Raw genomic sequence first — 12,866 nt, 5'->3', positions numbered from 1 at the left:
CAGTTTTCCATTGTTCAATTTAAGCTTGTGCAAATTGCAGCCTCTGTTTCCTGTTCTTAAGTGACAGGAGTCACACCCACAGTAGTCTTCTGTTGCTGTACCCTGTTTAACATATTCAGAGATGCTCTTCTGCATATCTTGGTTGTAAGTAGCTTTTATTTTGAGTTGCTGTTGTCCTCCCATCACGCAGTCTGGGCATTCTTCTCTGACATCAATAGAGGTCAGCAGTTTCTGAAATACTCAGACCAGCCAAACAACCAGCAAATGGTGCCAGACTGCCACATTTAAAATCCCACTCAAGTAACAAGAAGCTGACCAAGCATAGCTAATAAAGCAGCTGGTGAGTTCAGGTGTATAAGGAGTCTTTGCCTTCTTTTAGTTTCCCTGCCTTCTATTTGCCTCTGCTCCCTTGTTTTGGTACTTTGTTTACTTTGTCTTTTAAGTACAGGTTCATTATGTTTCATACACTGATGTTTTTTATTATAAACACCCTTGCACACACAACATCCAGCCTTCCCTATTAGCACGGGACACACACACACACACTAACAACCTTTATGGTTTCCCCCACAGTTACCGCACCGTGAACTCCTGGAACACAAAGCTAATAATGTAGCAATACACAAATTATTGCTATCTGGGTCACTTTTAGTTAGAGCTGTGTGATTAAAAAGAAGAATCGTCCAGTTGTGTATAATTTCATTAGAATGGAAGGACCATCTCACTGATTTAATCGTGCAATATTACGATCAGACGTTCTTTAATGAAAACAAATGAAATCTTGTTAAAATAATAGTGATTATGGGGGTAATATATGTCATGAGCGTCGTGCCCTAATGGAGCCCATCTTCGACTTCATCTGTCCTTAGCGTGCAATGTTATTGAAGCAAAACATTTAACCGTTCAACAGTTACAATCGGGAGACAGATGGACTTTAATGCATCAAAGTTTAATCACTCTAGCACAGATAATACTTGAATGATGGCATAAAGAGGCACAAAAGTGCAGAAATGGCCGCTGCTGGCTCTGAGAGGCACCAATCTGTCTGCACTTCAGAGGATGGGGTGTATGTGCTTGTGTGTGTGCAGCTTCTGTGTGTGTAGGGCTAGGCCTGGGTCTGGGGCTCCCTGAGCATTGATCCCCACATTGCTATTAAGGGTGGGCCTCTCCGTTGCACGGTGGAGGCTCCACTGGGTGTCAAGTGGTTCTCGGCCCCAGACTCCGGGCCCCCATCCTTAGCTTGGCTGGGATGATTGGCCGCTGCCTCTGGTCCTCTGGCACTCTTGCCCTTGGCTGTGGAAGCTCCATCCGGGACCTCCAGGGTCTTTCCCTGTCTGCCTCTAGCTCTTCGAGGGGCATGGTTGGAGTGTGACCCACATTTTCAAGTATGTTTCATCACAAATGATCTCACACACACACATTTGTCTGTTTCATCCTCACCCCCCCCCCCTTCTTTTCTCTCTTTCTTTCTATCCCTTTTCTTTTTCTATTCCTCCACTTTTTTCTCCAGTCTTTCACGCCCTGTTCACTTTAGCAAAATATTCACACAGATAATAATATGAATAATAAAATAAAATAAAATAATAAGATTACGAGAGGAGCCGACAGTGAGTCCATAGTGCTCCTCTTGGTAAAGCTAATGTGTTTGACACAACAAAGCATTCACACCTAAGCAGTCTTAGCAAAAAGAAAAAAGAAAAAATGTCCGCTTGTTTCAGTCTAAGAAGAATGGAAAGAAAAGCGAGTTGTGGCAGAAAGTAGGAAGTGGAGAAAAAACTGTGACAGAGAAAAAAGAGGCTCCAGTGAATGTTGCATGATGCACCTAGCTGTTGCACTGTGAGAGGCCTTTCTCACTTGTTCCACACCATTAAAACCACTAGCATCTGTCACATCCTCACTGTTTCAGAATAACACATTGGCTCTGGCATTTTTTTCCTCATGTTTTCAGGCCATTCTCTCCGCGTGTGAAATAGTGGACATGAATCATCATTCTAGTACTTTTGATCCGACAGCTTTCACAGAATGAGAATGTGAGCGGACTGTGATTAGCAGCGAGACCTCTGGGTTACACTAGGCCATTTGGGCTTCTGTCATACTGCTGATTTGAGGCTTTCAAAAAGCCACAGACCACAGGAACCTCAGGCCGAGTCTTGCAAACAAACACATAAACACACACCCCCTGATTAGGGTTAAAAAGTCAACAAATCTTGTAACCGCAGGAAAAAGAAAAAAGAATACAGTAATGTATCCTTCCTGCATCTTTTCTATTCCTGTTTTTTTGTTACTTGGCCGGTGAATTACAGAAAGGCGACAGCAGAAATCAGAATAAATCAGAGTAAATGAAATAGCATGCGATCACTTTATGTTACATAAACAATCTGGCTATAGCTAATTGGCGAGGAAACGACAAAAACGATCTGTTAATCTGGCAGGCGTGTACGGTTGAGACTGCGCTACAGCTGGTACTGCAGACACAATCAACACGAAAGGGCACAACAACAGAAAACAGCCTGAGAGGTGCATGTGTGGAGCAGACAATGGAAGAGGACAGCTGAAGGTAGAAGAGAGGTAGGAGGGGAAAAAAGCATTCCAGTGGCCTGAAGATCTCATTACAGTAGGCGTCTGTAGGGTTATGCCAGCTAATTACCCAACGCATTTGCCTTCATCTTTGTGTTTGACTAAATGGGTGGCTTGATCAGAGAGGTATGGATGATACAGTAATTACCTAAATCACACGTCTCCCATTTTCAAACAATGCAGAAGGTTTTCCTAGGTCAGCTTTGATTAATGCTGGCTGCAGTGGGTGGTAAGATGCTCAAAAGCACTGAATATGTGGCTACATGCTAACTGTATGCATGAGATGGACAAATTATGAATCCCTACATAGGTCTTTAATTGGAAGAGAAGAGAAGAGTTAAAAAAAATACTCATTCACATGGACTCAAATGGCGACCATCATGTGAATAGATACAGTGCAAAAAGACAAGAACACAGCGATCCTATCAGCAAGGCGACTTTTCAGAGGCAGCGGAGTGAAGACACTTCAAGGCCTTCATAGCCTTTGTAGCATTCAGCCTTTGTGTACCATCTTTATTTAAGGATAGATACGTCTGGGTTACATATAACGATAACACACAGAGAGAGACGTGACAGTTATGTATGCAGTAAACTGTAGCAGCATGTGAAAACTTAACCATGAGTCACAGACCTGCGGACAAATCACTAAACACAAAGATCAACACACCTATGATATATTTCCATTACGTGGATTGACTTATCCTAACCCAGGGTTTCCACTGTGCGTTCACTTAAAAGGTGCAAAGTAACTGATTTTAAAAGCTAAAACTGTAATATTAGAAAAATATGAACCAATTACTCAAATAATACAGACAAACGAGTGGCGTGATTTTTTGTGAGAGGAAACACACCCTCACTAATAATGTTAATAATAACATAAAGTTGTTTGCAGCCAACAGGAGAAAAAAAAAACATCAAGGTCCAAGAATCTGCATTTATTATTGATGCTCATCAGGGAAAGGCTTAAGACACGACTGTAAAACTTTAGATATTGCTACTATCCGCACTCTGAGAGCTTCCAGGATCGGTGACACTATTTTCAGGTCGGCGGTGATTTCATACCAACTGATCTCTAATCTAGAACATAACCTGCCCCGGAGCATATGAAATCTACAGCATACGTTACCATCATGATATAGCCTGGTAAAGTACAGAAAAAAACACAGCCTTTGTCGTACTAAACACCCAGGGTTCAACCTGAAGTTGCCCTGATAAGATGAAATCGAAATCTTGCTTCACAGTACAGGCCTCAGGACTCCTGGCTGTAGGCTATAGCTTCTACTTGAAATGAATGTTCAAATTTATTTTTTGAAAAGTCAATCAAATAACAACAAGGAGAAACAAAATAACCAGATAACAAGGAAAAAGGTGCAAAGTTGAATAAAATTGACACAATGTTTGTGGTCACATGTGTCTTTTTCTGTGTGCAGGATGGTTTTCTCTTCATAGGAAAGTGTGTGATGACTTTTACTGTGTCCCACGTGCCCAGGGAGCCTTGTCTAATAATCTGTCTGTAACATTAGGCACTAGAGTTAGTAAAAGAAGTGTTCCCTTTGCACTGTTGCCATGTTGAAGGTAAAAATACAACAAGCTGACACACAGTAAACACAGGTTACTTTCAGCAATAAACACCATCATGAAGCACTAACCTCCAACAGGAACTTCTCAGCCTCTGATGCCCTTCCAGCAGCAACACACTGGAAAGTGGCATTTTGCCCAGCATTGACCTCCTCATCTCCTAGCCTGGAGAAGTGTGGCGCCTTATCTAAAGAGACAGAGAGAGAGAGAGAGACCCACTGTGAGATAAAAAATAAAATTAAAAAAAAACCCATTACCTTTCAACCGTTCACAATGCAAGTCAGCTTCAGATTAACATAACATGTTTTTATCCAGGTTTTCTTTTTGTTTTTTTTTAAATGCAAGAACAGAAATTTCAGGCTTTTTCTGTTTTGAAACAGCAGTTTGGAGGACTTTGTATGAAACTGACCGGCTATGAAAGGCAACCATTAAAAACAGAAATCAGTTTGTCAATAGTTTGGCAGCAATTTATTCACATATTTTCATTCGGTTCATTCAGTTTCCATCAGCCTTTTCAGGCTCAGGGGTAAAAATTGATTTTCGTTTCCAGTTTCTCCACGGTCAAAATGAAGTCTAAATTTGCACTGCATTTTTAAAAAAAATTTAATTAAGATATAAAATACAAGAAAAACATTTATAGAAATTGAGTGTTGTTGAGGTTAAAGCCACTGATGCCCATTTTCTTTCCGTAATGTCTAATCCGCCGGTATGTACAAAGCGCTGATATTTTTAATGCTAAAATTGTTGTTTTGGCATGAATTATTGTTGTTATCAATTTTCAAATTTAGCATTCTACAGAAATGCTGAAAAAATAGTAAAGCACATAATTATTATTATCTAAGATGCCAAATTACAGTTATTTACTTGTGTTCCTGAACACACAGGTAGTTTTGCTCAACGTTATGCTCAATTAATCCGTGACTTCACAGAGAAGTCGAGTGCGTCGGCTCAAATTTGGGTATAAACAGGTGAATTCTCCAGTGAATTTTGACCAGTTTCCAAAATACTCCCGTTTCTTTGTTTTTATGGCAGGTTGGGTAATAAATGTGTTCAGCGCTGCGTATATATATTTATCGGGGTGGAAATTCTGTAAATGCAAATGTGGGCAGTGGCTCGCTCAGAACCCACCACTAAAATAACTCACAAACAAGATCAGATTAGAGGGATGTGGGAGTGAATCTGTGGAAGAAAAGCCAGCGAGTGAGCATCGGGTCTCTGCATTTCAACTAATAATGTCCCAGCAACCTGCGTGGGAGCCGCCAATGAGTCAGTGTGTGGGAGTAGCCCTCTCACCCAACTCCATGATTAACAATAGAGCAATGAGTACCAAACCCCTGCAGAGCCAAATCACTGGGTAAATGCTGGCAGCACTGCCTGCCAACTCTGAGAGATGGGGTAGCAAAAGTTGACATGTCACTCCAGATGACTGACAGGAGGAGAATGCAGGGCTGCTGTGAAGCCGAAGCATCGGGGAGAAGCAAATGTTTGCGTCTCACTCATCTTCTGCCTGGTTTTGCACAAGACTCTGTTCCCATCTAGCTGCGAGGAAGATGACAATTTCTTCATCTTGTTTGTATACAGTAAGTAAAGGAGAGTGCTTGCATTTGTACCCCACATGTGGCCATGTTTCCTTTGAGTGACTTTCCCTCCTAAGGTTTATTCATAATTCATGCGAGCCAAATATACAGTAAACAAACACTGAAATGAGTGTGAATAGAAAAGAACAAGCTCTGCATTTGGAACCGACTGCAGTGTTATACAGCTAAATGTGTCAGATCCTATCCTCGGGACTCTTTAGCACGATAAATATTTCATTGGGCTGCAACACTGGTTTCAGAGTCAAAGATTAAGACTCAGGAGAATACAACAAAAATGTCAACCATGCTTTATCCAGTATTCCCAGAAAGGAACTTTTTGTTGAGAGTTCCTCTTAGTTAGTTTTTTTTTTTGTATGCAACACTTAATGTCTTTTCACTCCTTTTCTTCCTCCACACTCTTTGCTGCCAAGTAAGGCAGGCTGGCTATGTGCCACATCATAAGGCATGTTCAGGTCTTGATGAGAGTCTTAATTATTTAATGACCACAGTGGGAGCATTCAGAAGTTGCCATCTGCTATGTCTGGAAGTAACAGGGTGTCCGACTGGGTGATATGCATACAGTGTGGGTACAAAGCAATCTTACAGCCAACGTTCACGTAATAGAGCTCCTGGTGGTATCCTCTGTAACGTGAAATCCCCGAGGTGTCCAACTCAGCAAGAATTTAAAAAAAAGAAATAAAAAACGGATATAACAGAGATTCCCCTGAGAGTAAAATATCCTTCAAGCTTGTGTCAGGTATATAAGTCACATGAAAGCAGCGTGGCTCAGGTGTTAAATGTGCTATGAGCTGACAAGAGCCCTTGTGTTCAGCAGTGGGACTGTACAGGGAGTGTGTAAGTGACAGGGAGAGACTTTGTCCGAGTATTAAGCTCGGGAGCTTTAGCGAATACATTTTATACAAAGACTGTACATTACTGTGCAAAAGTCTTGAGCCACCACTCATTTCTTTATATTTTGCTTGGAAATGGGAAATAGGTGCTGTAATTGATTTAAACGTGCAACCATACATGTTAATACAGTATATAAGGCAAAAAGTACTTTAAAAGTACTTTTTAATAAGCTTGAAACCTTTATTCTTCAGCACAGCCTGAACTCTCTCAGGCAGCTTTCGTGTCATTTCGTGATCTAGTCTTCAGGAATAGCTCTCCCGGCTTCTCTAAGGACAAAAATGGATGCTGTTTGGATGTTGGCTGCATTTTGTTTTGTCCAATGATCCCACACTGCTTCAACATCCGTGAGGTCTAAGCTCTGAGGGGGCCAATCCATGACTGATTGGGTGTTTTTCTATCCAGGTGTTCTTTTACTGCATTGCCAGTGTGTTTGGGATCACTTCCGTGTTTAAATATGAAGTCATTGCTCAATACACACTTTCCAGATGGTCTTTACATGGTGGATGAAAATCTGACTGTACTTTTCTGTGTTCATATTTCTGTCAGTTTTGGCAACATCCCCAAATCATGATAGAGCCTCCACTGTGTTTTACATGTGACTGTAGACACTTACTGTTGCAGCTCACTCCTGAGCTCCTCCATGCACAATGATGACTTGAACCAAAAATTTCCAAACTGGATTTATCATCTATCAGACCTGTTGCCATGGTTTTATTTTACCATACCTCAGATTTTTCTCCCTTTTCCTCTTCCTTAAAAACGACTTCTCGACTGCCCGCCTTCCACTGACACCATTTCCGGTGAGACTTCAGTGAACAGTAGATGGATCAACTCAAGGGCCAGATGCATCTCTCAGGTCCTCTGTTAGATGTTTTGAATTTCAGATAACATTTATCTGTTGTAGATAGTTTTGCTTGTTTTTTTTGTTTGGACTGCTACTTTTTCAGCTAATAGCTCTTTGGAAATCACCTTGTTGGTACAAAAATGCTATATTATATCTGTCAAACTTTCAATCTGTCACTTTTCAGAGATTCAACTTTCAGAGATTCAAAAAAATGGGAAAAAATGTTTTTGCAACAGCTTCTAGTAACAAAGTGCCTAAAGATGCAATTTAAAACAGGTTATTTTGCAATGTTGTCTGTTATGTGTAGACACCAAACAGATTCATCTTGTGTGTTGTTGCCTTTTTTGTGCTTGAATGACTCATAGGTCAGGGTTAAGTGGCTTACAAACAAAAACTCAAAAAACGGTCAGGTGCAAAATGTTCAAAGAAAAACTGAGACCTTCAGAAAGCCTGGAGAACTGCTAATCACTCACACAGTAGTGCATATATAAGATGTATCCAAGTCTGAAAACTAAAGCTAGTGCCAATGTCATCGGTGCCTTAAACCTAAACAAACCTTGATGCGATTCACTCGTCACAGTCGTTTCAGGGACCCACTAGTAAGTGATACACATTTGATGATACTGGAAATAATCCAGCAGCGGTGACTGTAATTTGGTGTACACACCAATATAGAAGGTGGCAGTACTGCAGCTCAACACTGATTGCCTGTTACCATAATAGGAAAGAAGAACTCCAGTTCCCAGCAAAGTGTGCGGCTGCAGCTGATCCATAAAATCAAGCTGAACTAGAAGACAGATAACACTCTACCAGCACCCGACAAACCTACCTTGTTATTGCTGGAGTTTGGGGAAAATTGCTGAGATATCACCAAGAGTTTGTTTGGTCAACATAACTGTGTAGCGAAAAACCTGACAATATGACAGCCCTAGCAGGTTTTTAAAAAAAGCAATATTGTCTTGCCTACAGTATGTCCATCTTTTATATACTATTTATATACTCTTGTTTCACACAAAGTTGTCAAGTTTCGGAAGAAAACTGAAATGCTCCTTTCACTTTTTCACCAGTGACACAAAAAGCCCTGTGCTGCAGGGAGCTGTTTATTATAACAGCAACAAACAACCCTGAACAGGAGGCGTTTTCATTAAGCTTTAAAATGCAGCTAAATGTAGAAAACCTCTTTATGAGTTAAGAGCATGAAAATGCGAAAGCCTTCACAGAGACTGAATTTGAGATTACACTGATTAACAAATAAATCTGCCTGTCAAAGCGTGCTGGAGGCAAAACGACAGGTGTGTTCTCAGGTGGAAGGGAGTGTTGGCATTTGGGTGTCACAGTGTCTTAATAGTGCCGCTGTTGTCACAGCGTGCCCCGGGAGAGCTTGTCGTACTAATATAAAAGGTCAATCAGCCATTACTCTTCTCCTCATCACATTTATATTTCATGCTGCTTTAAAATCTGTTTTACCCCCACCCCAAGAGAAAAAAGCTAAATATTTCTTTCCCGCAGCATCTTCTGTGACCGCAATCCACTTACAGCAAGGATAGTTGAGCACCATGATGTCATCTATGGCAATGTAGCCTCGCCGCTCCTTCGAAACCGTTGCCTCAATCAGCACCTGCAAAAGTGAACATTAATAAATGATGAGCAGATTTTATTCGTTAGCAGAGCAGCTAAAGCATATACTTTTCATTAGCCTGATGCTCTCGAAGCTGAAGTGTCAGCGCATTTGAGGGCTGTGTGAATTCTACTCCACTCTGCTCTTGTTCCTTCTACTGCGACAGACGGATTAATTACAAACACACCCATCACCGCATGTTTTACCTCAGTCCACGGGGCCAAGGGAAATAATTGATTTATCAGGAGGCACACAGAGTTGTTTTTGTTGTGTCGCATTCTAAACGCAGATCGGCCACAGCAGCTGATAATGCAACTTGCCACGAGACTCAAGGGGAGGACAAACCTCCACACCCTCCTATGGAACAATAAGCTGGATGAGCTGTGGGCTCTCATGAAACCTAATCAATATCAAATCACCAACCTCAGTACACTGAGAGAGTTATGGGACACGGGGGTGATGTTTGTTTTTGCACCACCAAGGACAGTCTCCCATCCACAAGTTTGATCAAAGGCCAGCTTTGAGTTATTGTTTCACATAATCCTCTGACAAAGTGATTACAGCATGTTTCCTATCGCTGGGTTTGGATTTTTACTGAAATTTTACTGAAACTCAAATTAAAATGAAATCACATCCTCAAAGCTGCTTTAAATGTGTCTCACATGATATTCTATATCATGTTAGCTTAATCTAAACAAGGTCAAATACACTGGCGGCCACCAGAGCTCCCCCTCAGCCTCCTGGAAGTACTGGATCATCTTTTACCAGGTTCAAAATGTTCCATTCTTATTGTTTAATGTTGAAACATTAAGCAGGCAACGTCTTTTAACACTTTTAATGCATCTTTTAATTGTCCCCTGGCCTTAAAATCCAAACAGTTACATCAGTCTGACAGGAGAAAAGTTACTATCACTATGAAAATTCACAGAATGCAAATTGGGAAAAAGCTCTGAATGCTGTCAGAAGAAACTGTGGTGCTGGTGTAGATACATATTATACTGCACCGTTGAAAAACCTGCAAAATAAAAACAAACTCAGGGAAAAATATCACTGTAGCTGAATACTTCTCTGACAATACCAAAATTATACTTTGCAAAACCTCTGTCTGAGAGCTGGTTAGGGTTTTTTTTTTTTTTTTTTTACTTTTTGATTTACACTGAAGGAACTTTGACACCCACATCATCTCTGCTACTGCAATCCTCTTATGTTTGAACACCTAATTTAAGAGTCACAACTGCATCTTCAGGACCTCTGGCCCAAACCGCAGCCTTCCACAGTCAGCAGGACGGAGACAGTCCACCTTCTTTGGGCTTTGAAAGAAAGACGCCAACCGGTGTGACAACAAACTCGGCCATGCGTGACCCCTAAAGGCACCTTCCCAGAGAGATGGTGATGGGATGTGAGGAGATTGGGGTCAGCTGGAAAAAGAAAAAAAGTCCAGACAGGATGCCATGCAGGAAGCCAGGCGTGCACAGAGGGGAGGCTTGAAGCTTGCAGAAGGAGAAGTGGAGTGGAGAGGAGAGGAGAGGTGAAAGGAAAAGCAGGAGGAAGGGTCCTGGCTGCTGGGTCTCCTGGAGTTGGAGGCTGACCCCGCTCTGTCCACAGCTGGCTGCTCTACTCACAGAGGAGCACTGAGGCTAATCTCCTTCTGTCAGAGTCAATTTTTCCTTTTTGTTCCCAGACTTTGTTGGAACCTGAGCTGGAAGATGGCACCGCTTTTCAAAAGCAATATTAACGTTTCACTGTTTTCATCGTTTTCCCCCTTCTTCAGGTTGTCAATTCGCTTAAAAGCAGAGTCCTCCCCTCTGATTTGATTTTCTCTACCTTTCCATTTTTCGCTGTCTGCCTTTATTTCTTTCATCTTCCTCTCACGTCTTCTTTACTTAACTCCTTACAAGCCCCTGCTTAACCAGAAAACAAATAAACAAATCATTGCTATAATGAAAGCATAATATACTTCCGTATGTTGACCTGAATTAGCTGTGTAAACAAATGCGGCCATGCCATTAGACTAACATCAAAAATTAGCCAGAAACACTGATTGGGCTTAATGGCATACAAGACAGAGGGAAAAAAATGTCTTGGAAGTCTAATTAAGGTGTTATTACTCTCCGCTGAGCTAAAGCACCGAGGAGATTGATTGCTGGTTAATCCTTGAACTTCTTAGCCATTAGAAGAGCAGCTTTTTACGAGGGAGACATTCAGAGCATTTGTTTTAATAAATAACCTCTGCAGATTTTTATTGAAAGCCACTTTCCCAATGAAACTTTCCATGTGCCTATTCTTTATTCTAATGAGCTGCTATTTTTCTTTCTCGGGATAAAAACGCAGGCAACGTCTTTTGGAGATAAAAAAAAAATAAGGAAATAAATAAATAAAAGAGTGACACCGCGGTGATTTACGGCTGATATAAGATGCACATTATGAGAACATATTACATTATCCTGTAATACTGGCTTTTAGAAACGGTTATAATGTATACAAATCTGGAGACAATTTATTTGGCCCTATAAACAACCTGCTACCTTTTCTCCAGTCACGAGACACAATTAGGCACACCAGGCTTTCACTCACCATGAGACGCAGTCATGCATTAGATAGATGACAAAGGATTGCGTGCTGAAGTAAATCTGATTGGGTAGGAATACCAAAGAATAGCAGCCAGTGTCTGAAGATATAATTTCAATGTCAAGAATCTCAATTTGCTCTGTACAGCGTTAAAAAAACGAAAACCTTTAACGTAGCCATGGGCTCAGCTTGAGGACTCTCAGCAGGCTACAGCGAGGAAAATAGCAGAAATTATCAGACAAAGAGGAGACACACGGATTCTCATTTACAAGCCTTTGATGTGTTTAATGCATGTTATCTTTTTCCTTTTTAACTGAAATTGGTTTTATAAGTAAACAAGATAACATCATGGGAAATCGTTTTACATATCGAGACTTAATAATAACAATGTGAGAAAATGTCTGTGCGTGTCTATGAAAGTAGACGCTCTGTCACTTTGTTATTCTGGAGCATTCAGGTGTGTCTTAACACAATGCCAAGGAGAAAAGATGTCAGCACTGATCTTAGAGGAGCAGCTGTTGCTGCCCATTAGCCTTGGAAGGGTTATAAGGGCATTTCCAAACAATTTAAAGTCCATCATTCACAAGTTTATTCCCATGTGGAAAACATTCAAACACTAGTCAATCTTTCCAGGAGTGGACATGGCAGCAAATTCACCCCCCAAGGTCAGACTGTGCAATGATCAAAAGAGCTACATGTCAGACTCCACAGGCCTCAGCTAGCATGCTTCATGTTCAAAAGTTCAAAACACTATAATTAGAAAAAGCCTGAACTCTAAAAAGAACATCAGCAGCACGGTTTACGTTTGCACAGTTGCATTTGAACAAACCACAAGACAGGTGGGGGTGAGAATTAGCTGTAATGCTCAGCACCGTGTTAGTGCAAATTAGTGCAAACACCACATTCCAACAGTCAGGCACCGTGGTGCAGGGCTAATGACCGGGGCTTTTTTTTGCAGCCACAGTCGCCGCAGTCATCAGACCACGAACTCCTCTGCACACCAACGTATTCTAGAGTCAAATATGAGGCCGTCTGTCTGACTGAAATCGGGGTCATGCAACAGGACAATGATCCCAAACACAGCAGCAAATCTATAACATAATGACCCAACGTCCAGACCTCAGTCGGATTAAAATGCTGTGGTAAGAGTGACGATGATGTGAGAGACCGATAAAGTCACACAGAAAATGAT

At 41.3% G+C, this 12,866-nt stretch overlaps 1 protein-coding gene across 4 annotated transcripts in view; it reads right to left on the bottom strand.

Moving 5' to 3' along the window:
- The window catches only part of ptprub (protein tyrosine phosphatase receptor type Ub), a 200,747-nt gene that overhangs the window by 80,970 nt on the left and 106,911 nt on the right, over positions 1 to 12,866 (bottom strand). For all 4 annotated transcript variants that reach the window (XM_085178198.1, XM_085178199.1, XM_085178200.1 and 1 more), the window contains exons 4-5: positions 9,025 to 9,106; positions 4,227 to 4,342 (exon numbers count right to left, since the gene is read on the bottom strand). In XM_085178198.1, coding sequence (XP_085034324.1) covers positions 4,227 to 4,342; positions 9,025 to 9,106 — 198 coding nt within the window. The remainder of the gene's footprint in view (positions 1 to 4,226; positions 4,343 to 9,024; positions 9,107 to 12,866) is intronic.

Source organism: Neolamprologus multifasciatus, chromosome 11 (genome assembly GCF_963576455.1).
Source record: "Neolamprologus multifasciatus chromosome 11, fNeoMul1.2, whole genome shotgun sequence".
Taxonomy (NCBI): domain Eukaryota; kingdom Metazoa; phylum Chordata; class Actinopteri; order Cichliformes; family Cichlidae; genus Neolamprologus; species Neolamprologus multifasciatus.
The sequence above is the reverse complement of the archived record's forward strand: the minus strand, read 5'-3'. Positions and strand labels throughout refer to the sequence as shown.